General features: G+C 37.4%; 1 protein-coding gene across 3 annotated transcripts in view; it reads left to right on the top strand.

Moving 5' to 3' along the window:
- The window catches only part of LOC106139242 (protein sprouty), a 32,985-nt gene extending 21,007 nt beyond the window's left edge, over positions 1-11,978 (top strand). The window contains exons 1-2 of one of the 3 annotated variants that reach the window (XM_013340647.2): positions 6,284-6,485; positions 10,796-11,978. In XM_013340647.2, the coding sequence (XP_013196101.1) occupies positions 10,853-11,500 (648 nt within the window). In that variant the 5' untranslated portion in view covers positions 6,284-6,485; positions 10,796-10,852 and the 3' untranslated portion in view covers positions 11,501-11,978. Of the gene's footprint in view, positions 1-6,283; positions 6,486-6,506; positions 6,813-10,795 lie in introns of those variants that run through there. The other 2 variants (XM_060944777.1, XM_013340648.2) reach the window with 2 other exon arrangements.
- The last annotated feature ends 2,103 nt before the right edge of the window (positions 11,979-14,081 follow it).

Genomic DNA, 14,081 nt, shown 5'->3' with positions numbered 1-14,081 from the left:
CGGGCTCCGGGCACCGCGGCGGACGCGGACGGACGGCCTCGTGGAAGGTCGACCGCCTCTCCGCACCGCCCGCGCCTCGCCCCGGCGTTCTCTGCTCCGACCGCTACGTGGAATTTGTGTAATTGCCTTCAATTAAAATAAGAATACGAACACACCATCTTCGGAACACATGACAACGCCAAATATGAGACGATCTCCCACTTCATTCGTCATGCCCTCCTACTGGATCAACCGAACAATTTGAACGGCATGAATTTTTTTTGATCATCCTAATTACCAGACGACAAATACTCGCTACTACATATATCCGACGGCGCGCTGCTTACTAAATATGTAATCACATGGACTTGGTACGGGCTAAGGTCACCGGCGAGTGCGTGCCATGAATGGAGCGAGTCGTGCGCGACAACCGGCCATTCAGCGATATCCTTCATTGTAGCTTTTGTTCTTACGTAAGTTTTTAAGTGGTTTGCCAAATAGCAGTTGCTATAATAATAACAAAGATGCAAAGCTTAAACTACCTCAACTCCAGCTATGAAAGAACAACCAATCAGTCCTTGTTGATGGCGTTTCTCACATCAAGATGAAATCTGATACAAGTTTTAAATAAGGATCGATCGATTTCCTAATGTGTAAGGTACAACATATTGAAGACGATGTATGTCTATTTGAGCAACGAAAAATGTCGGTGAAGACAACTATTTAACGGCAATTGATATTGACTAGAAGTTTGTAAATTTTCTGAAAAGGTTTAACAATTGTGATACTTTGCTAACTAGATAGTTATCAAAATAATGCTAACCTGAGCCAGAGGAGAGGCATCTAAGTATCTAACGCAAAATATGCGTGATGTGGACCGCTCCAATGCTCTCATTCAAGTTTGCTTTATCTGTGGCAAACATCCGGTATTATTTCCAACGCGCCCACGCTGTTAGTACTCCAGTATAGTTATCTGACGATTTGGACACACTATACAATACGATAATAATTTTAGACAAACAACTCTTAAATGAACTGTTTATCAGCTCTTAAGCTCGCAAAGATAATTAATGTTCAAAACAATACGACTTATCTTGGTTAAATAAATAGACGATTGTACCTACAATACCATATTATTTATACAGATCCGGTAGATTAATTCATTTAAAAACTGGTGCGAATTATTGATTGCGATGTTAACTGCCAGATATTCAAACTATTTTTTTTTGGTTTATGAACAAACTGCGTTACAGTCTTACTTAATCACTAATAACAAGGTCCTATATCCACAAGCATAATTCAGAAGGATTAATACATACAAATAATCATGTATATTTCCCTTGCGGGGAAGACAGAACTACAGTAATTGACGTCCGATGAAAATGCTGCAGTGTAGTTTGTTCCGCCGCTTCTTCTACACATGTGCTTTGGAAGCGATAGTAGTTATAATTAGATTTAAGTTATGTGACGTCAATAAGTGAAACCTTTTAGCCAATTTTTGAAAATAAATCTATTCTATTCTACAGAACTAAAATATTTACAACAAATTTATAGTTATGTGTATATAATTTATAACTACAAATCTTGCCTCACTTATTTATTCCACAAGAAAACAGACTGAGTTGCAAAGAATTCACTCCGAAACTCAAGTTGGGAAAAAATACTTTGGATGATATTAAAGCTAGCTCGCTATTGCACATAGGTAGGTAGAAGAGGAAGGAGGAAAGTAGAAGCAGATTTTATGAATTTTTTAATGCAGTTAATGACGACAATATTGTTTGAAAAAGAGAACTATATTTTGGTTAATAGCCAATATAGCCATTACATACCCATGTCTAGCCTTACACAAGAAGAAATTATTGGCTGATCTTCGTATTTGTATATTTCCATATAATGTATAAAAACATAAACAAGCCTAAACCGACATTGCAAAATAAGAAAATTGAGTTGTAATAGGATTGATGTAGATAATTATGTGGCTCAGAGTAGCCCAGTTATAATATAAACTTTATTTATTTTTACGATAGCTGCTACATTATCAAAGTATAGAACGTATGGGATCAATTTAAGTGCATGGGTGCATGCGCTGGCGGATGGAAAGTGCGGCGGAGGCGAGGGCTTCCGCTTCGGCCGACGTCGCCTTCGGAATAACAAACGAAACCTGATTTCTATCGAGTGGTTCTGAGATACGACGCCTACTCCAACACCAGAATATGTACTTCTTTCTATTGTAACTGTAGAATTTAATAGACGGTTCCTATAGAATAACGTTATAAGATGCATTTCATGTACTTTATTCCTATAATCTCAAATGAATATGCCGAGCGAATAGTCAACTCTACCACTAGAAAATAAATACGCGATATAAGTTGATTGGATGAGTTAAAATAGTTATTTTTCGAAATTGAAGAATTCGAAACATAGATAGAAGATGTTAAGATAGGAGATAACTAGGAAAAATTGTCTCGAATGATTTCGAAAATTAAATCAGAACAAATACTGCTTATTTGTTGTACCACTCACTATAAACTTTATTTTTGCATTTACTAGTCTCATTTCTCTACGCTACTTTCTTAGGGTAATGGATACACTAAAAGAAGAATCTCAAGTTTATAGCATTTTCCATTATAACCTTTTCTTATATAGGTGGAAAGAAAAGCACCTACTTGGTACACAACACTCACACAACTAAGATAAATAATTGCAACTTTCATATGCTGATTTTTTTAAGAATAAGTAGGGTTAATTCTAAATAGAAAGTTAGTTCCAGGAAAGGTTCGGTTTTCATCATGACCCGCCCGGGGCGCGGATCGAACTTGCAATATCTAGGATTCAAGTCAAGAAGCAAGGACATTTGCATTGCACTACACAGCCTGTTAAAATAAAATTAATTACATTACATAATGTGTACGTTTTTATCTATTACGGGTTAAACAGAGCAAATAGTAGAAGAACAGAAGGATTAAAAACGAGATTCATTCAACAGAAATATAAACAGATAATAACACGTTATTTAATTTTCTTACAACACGTTGTTGTTTCCTTGAAATAGAAACCAAAGTACTAAGCCCCAGTCAGAAGCCGAAGGTGTCGTTTTCACTATAGATGCCTTTTAGGACACCCATTGTCACTTCCATTGTTCTTCCATAATTGGCGTCGTATTTCGTAACAACTTGTGTATTATACGTGTATTCCTTGAAACCTCTTAGTACTTGTTTCAGCGCACTGTTGTTTTTTCTTCTAAATGTCGCTTTAATTATTTCTTTCTGATATTTGCTTTTGTCGGAACTAAAACGAAGATTCGGAATTGACAGCACATGTTCTTGTCTTTTGATCGTCAGGATTACAACATAATCGAAATGTGAAAACGTAATCCACATCTAGCTTTAATTTTATCTTTTTTTTTCATAAAAAAGGAATAGGTGGGTAAGAAAAATCCTTACGAAACCAATAAAAAGTTAACGCTGATATATTATAGAAAATAAAGATATAGAAATGACCTTTTTTAATAGAGCGAAATTGTCCGATTTAAGGATTAATAATAGATAATTATTTTCCGTAAATACAACTGTGCTAAGCTTTCTGTTTATAAAACCATTCAGAAATCAACGTTCTTTTTTGCATTGCCGGAAGTTACAAAACCGTTAAAAGTTAAGCAAAAAATGCGTGGGTTGTATTGAGAGCAGTTCTAAATTTCTTTTCTTGCCATCTGTCAATATTGTAGAATTTGAAATTTGGCATGTAGTGCCTAATAAAGGGTGCAGAAGAACTTAAGAGAATTCCTAAGTGGAGCCGTGGGCGTACTAAAATAAGAAGTAAAGAAATGACAAATAAATATAAGAACATGCACAAATATGAAAGAAAATCGTGAAAGATAAATTCGTGACTGTATCTGTGAGTCCGGTAAAGAGCCCATTAGCAAAATAATTTATCAAAATAATCATGTCGCTCGCCATTCATTCCTTCACAAAATATTACCCTCAGTTTATAAAATAATGATCATACATATTACCTGAAAATATATGTATACAGGCAGACAGGTAATTTAATGACTTCTTAATGAAGGAAGTCATTACTGCCCGTTATCATCACGTAACTTAAAAGATGAGTGCATTATCGAGTAAACTTTTTTAATGAAAATATCAAAAAAATATCGGGATAAAATGTATCTAAGATGTTACGCCGGTATGTAAGGTAAATTTTGAGTAAATCGATCCAGTCGCTTTTGCGTGATGCGTGTTCAGACAGAAAAGAAAATAAAAAACTGCAGATTCGTCATCTGGATCGAAATTTTTGTATAATCCATTGGGAATTTAAAAAAAATGTCCAATGTAAGTATTGGTTGATTGATTAATATTGATTGATGAATGCAGCGCGAAAGTTGAAAATCAGAAATTGTATAACATTGAATAATATTAAAACTTATTAAATACTTACATCATTATATGTATCACTTATGCCGCATTGGGGGCTCTTAGCTTTAAAGTTTAAATAGCTTGCCATCAAGATTAAGTACTTACGTTATGATTACAGAAAGGATAGATAAGAAAAAATCCTACAGATGTGTAATGCATAGAAAATACCAAGGGAAGACAGCTGAAATTGGCTTTCCAAAACCATCTAGACAAAAAGGGAGTTGTTTTCAACATACACGTTATCTTCATTAGGAATTCCATGATTAAAGTAGACATAACATAATTCGCAGTTTGACATAAAAATGTGTGGACTGGCATGGCTTTAATGTGCGGCTGCATTTCTACAATAGAATTTTAGACGAATGGACAACCCAGGTAGATTTTTTTTTATGAAGACAGTCATTCTCTCGCATCATCCATTCACGGTTTCAGTGGTCGCATGATTCTTTGTTCTAAGTTGGTTATAATTTATTTTCATAATGGCACTCATTCAAACTTATAAATAATACCATGGCGATTCATGCCATGTTTCAATTAAAAGTACCTACATAAGTTTGTGCCATTGAAATAAACATGTTAGTTCTTTAAAAAACGCTACTTGAGAATGTCTAATTGTATAACTTAGACATTCTCAAGTAGCGTTTTTTCCAAGTCATTATTAACCATCGTAGCACTACCTAAACCTTAGTATTTAATATCTACAATAAAATCTTTAGATGTAACAAAAATCTGTGTGGCACGATATAGTAGGTACACTGATAATATTTTTATTTACTAAACCAATTTTAACAATATTTCATGATATGTGAAAAATTACAGATACATTGTATAACTTAAAAGATGGGTAGTATAGTTCTTATCTCAATTACATATGATTTAGGTATTGCGACCGAGAAATAGCAACGCAAATTAGGGTTAGCTAGTAATTCTATGTAACAAAAAAGAATCATTGATCATTGAGGTTTACCTCAATATAAATAAAATATAAATTATTATAAATAATAATTGATGTTATTACTTAAGCGGACAATCTGTAGTTTACTGAACGCCACTGTCACGTATTCTGTTTGCAGATTCTGCCGTAAGTTTCATTGAAGTATGTATTAAAGACATTAGGCGGATATATTTTGAGTGACGATGATCGTAGCATGTGTGACAGTCGATGCGGTGTGGTGAGTGGCGTGGTGTTATCAGTTGTCCTTGACACAGAGACACGCGTGTACAACGCGCCTTATTGTCGTTGCAACCTTGCGAAAATTACCGCTCGCGATAACAGATGCCGTCGTCGTTGTCGTCGGCGCGCCTCTCGTCCATGCGTATGCCAAAATATAGTTGTGAATGGATGGAAGCGTAACGTAGGTACCCGTGAATTAAATAACAAAAATTACAATAGGCGCTGGATTAGGACACCTCTTTATTGTAACTTTGTAACTTATCTCCATTCTATTTCTATGGAGAATAAGCGGTCAAATCGAAGTGAGGAATGCAGGAATTATTAGGCAGAGTTTGTAAGAAAGAATGAAACATCTCCAAAATGCTAACGAAAGAAAGGTTGGCTGTTCCAGGACGAAAGTGGGCGGTATCCTGGCTTGACTCTCGCCGACCGGAAACCCAATTCCCGGATGCGGCTGCGCGGGGTGATCTCGCCGGAAGCTTGGTAAACGAGCACATCCGCTGCCGCCGCCCGCGCCGCAAAATTTGGCACCGCGAGCGCTCGCAGCCCGCTTCCGGCCTCCGCCCCCCGGACCCCTAACGTCGCTCGCCCGCGAAAATAGCGGCCAACCGCTCCGTGTACGCGGTTCATTCAGTATGGCCGCCTTCCATTCATAAAAAGGCGAGGCGCGGGCGGTATGGAGAGCGGCGGAGGAAGCGCGGCCTCTCCCGCCGACCCGCACCCGCGGCCGACGCCAGTGCGGAATGTGCCAGCGTACGGAACGGTCGTTTCGTCGGAGCGTAGCGCTAGCGCTCCCGGTTTTCTTTTAAAATGTGTATAAGAATAAGTGCAGTGAATCCAAACGAGTTCGGAACGGTTACAAAAAACGCCGTCGTCGAGATCAGGAGTAGAAATCAACGAAGAACTTCAGCGAGGAAGTGAGTAGCGGCCATATTGCAGTGATAACCGCGCGGCGGGCGGACGAGAATCGAGGCCGGTGCGTGGGCCGCCCCCCGCCCGCGCCAGGTGCCGCTCCGGGCCGCGCCGGTCTTATGAACCTTCCCGTGGATTTGCGCGACCGAAATTCGGTGGTTCTGCCGTATTTTTATGTGTTAGTGAATCTTACGGCGCGGTTTTGGTGCGGCACTATTGTCCCTCTAATTGCTAGATCACTGGAAGCTCAGTGTAATTTGTGGGGCCAGTTGGTCCAAGTGCCCTTGTGTAGCGAATGTGTGCAGAAGACGTGACTGTGGAACATCTGTTCCGTAAGTACGTGGTACATAAGGCATACCGACATGAACAATTTTGACGCCCTTTCAAAAAGTTCATGTTCTTTTGTATTGGACGCTGTTCTTTTCACATGATTAGAAACACATACGTAGAAATGCGTGGGTAGTTATTACGTGGATTGCGAAGAAATCGTTCTAACATGAATGACGAGAGGCGACGCCTCGCCGCACCGCCTAGCGACCGGCACACGTGCAACGATCAGAGCTCTCAACCCAACTAACGAGTTAATAATCATGCTTTTATTTGTTGTACATCTTGCACATTTGTTATTCAATTAAACTAGGGACTTAAAAGTTAGAAATAGTAGAGAATAAGACACATTTGAAATAAACGTTAACTCAAAACATCAAATTGGTAAAGCGTAAAGCAATTTATACTTCAGCAAGTAAAGCCAGTATTTTCCTAGTAGATATATATCTTTTATAAGTTCCTCTAAAAGTCAATAAATAGCAATTCCAATAGTTTAAACTATCCTACATGGGATGCTCGTTGGGCCACTGATCAAGACAATTTGACCGACTATTGTATTGGTTCAAGGTCCTTGACTTTTGGTTTTGTGTACCTAAATTGCCCACAAATGTTAAGTCTACAACTATAAATCGAAAAATTGTCAGTAATCACAATTTAATGGAAATGATGTATATATAATTTTATAAAAATTAAAATTTATTATAGCAACAGTTGGGACGAATTTCGACCAAAAAACTTGATAACCGTGAACACAGATAAAGAGTAATTGTAAACAATGGTAGAATAAACTGTTAATATCACGTAACGAGCTTTGCTGATAAAGAGTTTATTTAGTCAAAACAAAATAATAACGTTATTATATTTAAAGCATTGTTAATGATGGTTATATTAATTGTGAATTAAAGCTTAGTCAATTTATTCCTTAATATGAGAACCTACTTAAATTAAAAACACTGTCAAAATCATTGATAAAACGTAAAATAAAAAGTAATTTAATTATTAATATTGCATTTTTAATCGGATCTTGTGGTTTCGGAATAAAAAAGAAATTAATCATCAAATTGAGTATAAAATTTTACAGATTTTGAGACATTTGTTGATTTTACCAACGGAAAAACAATCAGAACAATACAAATTACATTTACAAAAACTTACTTGCGATTAGAAATACTAATTGCATTTTCAGTTTACCACTCACAGAGCACCAACCTTAGATCTTCTTATAAGCATAACCACAAAGAAAGTGTTTCCTATAGCCAACTTCACAAAAGCTTTTTGTTATTGTCTCATATTAACGCATTTTAAAAGCTATAGTACTGAATTACAACAATAATATGAAATTCTTCATAAAGAAGAAAGAAACATCGTATTAAAGAATATATTAACTGACTTTTTGTCTGCTATATCTACTTATCATTTAAATTGGTTTTAACTGTTTAATAAATCTATAAAACTTATATTCTAAAATTGGATCTCTTTGTTGTGTTTCACTTTTTTTAATATTAAAAGATATATTTATTAAACACTACAACACAATATTAAAAAAATTATATTCGGTGCAACCACGAAAAACTTAGAAGAACAAATACCTATTTATGAAACTAAAACTGAATCACTGAAATAGTTTGAGAGAATTATTTTTTGATGCCCAAAGAGTAAACTGGACTAAATACATAATGTACCATAAAATTGCTATACATATAATTATGACTATATCCCTTGCGGGGTAGACAGAGCCCAAAGTCTTGAAAAGACTGAAAGGCTACGTTCAGCTGTACTGCATGGCGTAATGATTGAATTGAAATTCAAATAGTGACCGGTTTCTTGAAAGAGGAGTCCCAAGTTTATAAGAATTTCGCTTAGTCTCCTTTAAGACATCTATGGGAAAGATATGGAGTGATCCTGTTCTAAATTGCTATACAAAGTAAAATAAAAGTTATGACCATGATGATAACTGAAGAACAGACATATATACTCGAGACACTCCGACAAATTTACAAATGTAGAACCAGTTGAAGAAAAATTATGAACATTATGACGGAGAGATATTAAAATTAAACTACATTTATTTTAAAATCTCTGTAATGACGACAATTTATATGAATTTCACCTATCCTGTAATTACATCAATTCATATGGAATGGATCTTTTAACAATTTAATCATTGATTTATAGATCACTCACATACCTAGAGTATGTCTTATCATACCCCCAGAATTCACAAATTAGTTGGGAGTAATTAAGATTTTTGCAAAAGAAAAATGTATTCCTATGTTACATTCATTTGAATATAATGTCAATAGACACTTCTTTATTCAATTAGGCATTCTAAAGTGAAAATTCAATTGAGAGAAAATCATTCGTGAAGACATTTTGTGGCAAAAAATATCAAAACATTATGTTTTTCGAAATGAAGGCTATGCGACCTTTCTGAAACAAAATTTTATTTCTCATTGGATCAAATTCATGGAAGTTAAAACTTAACACTACGGTAGGGAAACAGAAAATTAAGAAAAATAGATTATTCTTGATGGCTTTTAAATTTTTGAGAAAAAAGAGACTGTGGAATATTACTTAGGCATGACTCTCTTAATCTCATTATATCTCTTCAATCATATTCTGAACTTAAAATTTAAATCACATAAGTAATATTTTTCATCACCAATGTGCGCGTAGTTCGTAAAACTGACTCGCAGTGGTGGTAATACGGCGGCCATGGCAGCGTAAAAAGAAGTGTTGGTTGGTAGGCCACGAATGAAGCAGTTGAATGACAAAATAAGACAACTGGACTTGACTCCCCAAAACTAGGGTTTGGAGTAGCTTGAAGAAGACCTACATCAGAAGTCGGCCAAGGCTTAAGATGACTTTTGTAGCGGTAGTTTTTTACTTTTGCCATAATATATGTGTTCGCATCTGTTATCTTTATCTAGAATGAGGATCGTTTTTTTAAGGATGTTCCAATAATGACACATGAATCTCATAAATATTGTATGAAATTTATCAGAGATATTTATGATCGCAGGGATAATTTATCTGTTATGATGCGTTTAGTGAGTGCATGTAGAAAAGAGTTTACGATGGATTGATGGCTATAGAATATAGTTAAATCAATGTGAAGTCACGAAATCAACAGACTGACGATGAATTGGTATGAATTTTCGCCTAAATACAGAAGTACGTTGGTATGTTACACTTAAGTCGCACCGTACGTAAATCCTATCATGATGATGATAAAATTTTAACTGTCTCCCAATCTAGTGTTTCGACCATTGTAAACTAAGGCATTTTCTTCGTAGTAGTATAGTATTCTTATCTTAGTAGCGAACAGGGTCCGGTTCTTGGAAGCACTTAGTTTTTGGGTTATATTGTACTTACCATAGGTTAAGTACTGACAATGCATGGGCATTATTCACCCGCATCAGACCATCTAAACAGGGATTGCAAAATTTTACAGAATGATACCTGTTGCGAATTGACAATTTTTTTTATACGTTCCTTCTACGTCACGACCACATTCCTACCACGACCCTGATTTGAGGGGTGTGACCTTTAATTCGCATTTTAAAAGTGATCTGCAACTAGTTACTTTGTTTGTAAGGGCTTATCTAGATGATGCTGGAGAACAGCTTAACCTATTTGGATCATTGCGCCTTTTTTAATAATATGACTGATTTTGAAATGATGAAGGCCAACAATTCTTATAGTTCTTTCAAATTAATATGGTTATATAGCCATATGCAAGTTATCTCTCTTTCTCTTGGCGTGTTCTCAGTTGCGCCCTCTTTGGGGCCTGGGGTCCTCTAAAATCCTTAAGCAAGCATATGGAAATGAAAACCAAATAATCAACACAAGCCCCACTAATTCTTTTTGTTGAAGAAAATATCTACAAATTCCGCATATCTGTAGTGTATCTATAGTAATCACTTAAGTTAATTATAGATCTTTAGCGTAGCTTCGTAGTTAACGGTTATGTTTTTCTTCTTTGCAGGTGGGGACGATGAGGGAACAGGAAGGCGACGGCCCGGAGAGCCGTTAGCCGGACTCGATGGATGAGTATGGCGGGCCGGCGGCGCCGCCCCGGCCGCCCAAGCCGGCGGCGCGCGTCCACAGGCCGACGGGCGCGCGCCAGCCCACCGTGTCACTGCTGCGGCCGCGACCTGAGGCCGAACGCGAACGAAATGCCTACGTGGAGGCTCCGCGGCGAACGCATACTGCGCCCGTGCCCCACACGGCCCATACGGCGGCTCACCAGCCGCTCAAGCCGGTGACGACGCAGCCGGCCGCCGCGGCCGGCAAGCTGCGCGCCGGCGCTCTACCGGCTGACTCGATCATGTGCGAGACGTGCGGCCGCTGCACGTGCGAACAGTGCGCGCGCCCGAGGCCTCTGCCATCTCGCTGGCTGTGCGGTTCGTGCCTGTGCAGCGCCGAAGCGTGCGTCGACTACGCGTCGTGCATGTGCTGCGTGAAGGCGCTGTTCTACCACTGCGGGAGCGGCGAAGAAGAAGCGGGCGAGCCGTGCGCGTGCGGACCGCGGTTGGCGTGCGTGGGCGCGCTGTCGCTGCCGCTGCCGTGCTTGTGGCTGTACTGGCCGCTGCGGGGCTGCGCGGCGGCGGGCGCGGCGCTGTACGCGCGCTGCCGCCGCTCCGGCTGCCGCTGCCCCGAGCCGCCGCCGCGGCTCTCCAGTATTATCTAGTCCCGCCGCGCGCCGCCCGCGCCCTCCGAAGCACCGAGTCGAGCGGCGCGAGTCGCGCCCGCGTTGTACAAATATTTATTGGCGAGCGGAGAGCTTCGGACCGCGCGGGGGTGGACTCAGTGATCGCTGTGCCTGGTCAGAGTGGTGTGTGGTGACGCGGGGCCGGCGTCGGACGAGTGCCCCGCGTTCACTGAGTGAATCGTCTACGAGTACCTTGTAAATATAGTCGTATAGTGTGAATGTACGTGAACGTGTCGCCCGAACGTCGAAAGTCTCAAATTTTCTTGAGACCGTTACGTGTCATAAGAAAACGTTAACGTTAGTATTTTGGATTCCACACAAATCCAGAGAAGATTAAGAAATGAGATATAAAACATACTTATTAAGATGTAGATAATTTACCATTTATTTATTAACTGAATTTGTATTTATTTGTAAATAAAACGACATTATATTATAAATACGAATGTTTACTACATCATGCTTGTTTTTTCTATGCCTTAACCTACACCATACCACCAATAAATTATAAATTACAAATATTCATTCCATAATAAAAGAGTTTTCAACAACTAAGTTCGAATTTGTGAATATGAATAGTTCATAGAGAAAAGCATGTAATTTAAGTAGGTAGTATTTGACAACATTTTGCAATGTTACAGAAATAAAAAATACATCAGCATTATGTTTTGCATTCATCTCATTGGTTCTATATGGGATATTGCAACAAGTGAAAAACAGACCCTGAATCACTTTAGTAGAGGGTGCAACTAGGAATGCAAAAAGATAAGAGAGCGAGACGGAAATATAATAAACTCATTTGAACAAAAAAAGGGATATCTGTTTAATTACCACTTTTGGTTACTAAGCAATCAATCAATCTTACTGTTAATTACTCTGGCAATATTGCAAATAGAGAAATCATCTTCAACCCACAAATACTCTAAAATGTGAAAATTATGAGATTATTACATTTCATAGGAATAGTTACTAATGAATTTTGATTATGACAATGTACCTACCTACACAAATGATTTACCATTATATAAACATGATAAACAGTACACATAAATTTATTAACTGAATGATTGTGTTGTAAAATTTACATGTTTATTAATTTATGTTTATTGTACACACTCTATATACCTACCTACTCTATATATTACATTCAGGCTAAATGTGGGCTGAATTATTATTTACAGAATTACTACCTTTACAAATAATTCAGAGTTATATCATTTTCAGCATCACACAATTTGAATTCCAATAAAATAGAACCTATAAAATATATAAGATATTTGATAATTTGTGATTTAAATGGCTAGACAGTTCTATGCAATCTTAAAAACTGTTGCTTTCATTTATTTAACAATCTAAATCTCCAGAGCCATATTTGGATATGAATATCTAAACATTTCCAACTTATCATTACTTAAATACCTAGGCAATAGGTATAAAAGGATTTTATTTACCTCATAATTTTATGCTATGCTAATAAACTTTCAATTCATCTTTAAGGTGACCTTTCACTCTTTGATCTACATCACAATTCCATTTAGCTCAGCTTTATATTAGCTTCATATATTAAGCAGGATGTGGCCTTCAGTTTTTTTGATACTATTGGCTATCCATGGGATAGCCATTGGTATCAATGAAGTCTGTGGTAGGTACTAAAATTTTATAAGTTATTTACCTACCCAACCCATACCTAGGTACTATGATATAAAACAGAAATCAATGAACCAGTGGAAGGGTATAGTTCTTGTGCAAAGTTATATTGTAGGCAAGTTCTTAGCCATTTGCAAGATTAAACTATCTCCTCTCAAGTAGATCTACGGGAATTATCGACTTTTGACTATAAGTTATGTTCACTTGTAAGTATACAACTACAAAATAATAACACAAGTAGATAGGCATTCAAAAACAATGGTTACTTACCCTAACATTTTTCATCCCTCTAGTGAACCAAGAATCTTCGACTTCATATAATCTTGAAGCACACTAAAATCTCACTTCATATGTAACTAACATTGATGTGTTTAATTAAAATAAAAAGTTATATGTAGGATAATCTTTTCCACAAAACTTTTTATTTTAATGATGTTGTACAAGTACAAACATGGTTTCTTCAGTTTATGAACGAAATAAGAGAACAAAACAAATGAAAACTGAAATTCAAATGAAGTCGGTTAAAATATAAAGTGAAATTAGTATGAAATCTGTACATCAACTAAACAACACAATTTTGATGTTCTGTTCATTTGCCGGGCTGTCGTTCGGGACCCAGCTGTCACTGTCGTTGTCAACACGGTCATTATATTAAAAAAAATTACGACTATGAAAGTCAAGAATGAAAATAAATACCATATTAAGTTTATTACAGGCCACATTTAGCTGTATGGCTTTTGGGTGGAATTGAGATTCAAATAGTGAGAGGTTACTATTGCTAGTCCATCGCTTACAAGAGGAATCCTTAGTATAAGCCTATCATTTAGTCGCCTTTTACGACATCCATGGGAAAAATATGGAGCGGTTCTATTTAAAATGTGACCATTCAATCTTTTCAAGACTTCGCTCCGCA

Source organism: Amyelois transitella, chromosome 6, assembly GCF_032362555.1.
Source record: "Amyelois transitella isolate CPQ chromosome 6, ilAmyTran1.1, whole genome shotgun sequence".
NCBI lineage: Eukaryota > Metazoa > Arthropoda > Insecta > Lepidoptera > Pyralidae > Amyelois > Amyelois transitella.
The sequence above is the reverse complement of the archived record's forward strand: the minus strand, read 5'-3'. Positions and strand labels throughout refer to the sequence as shown.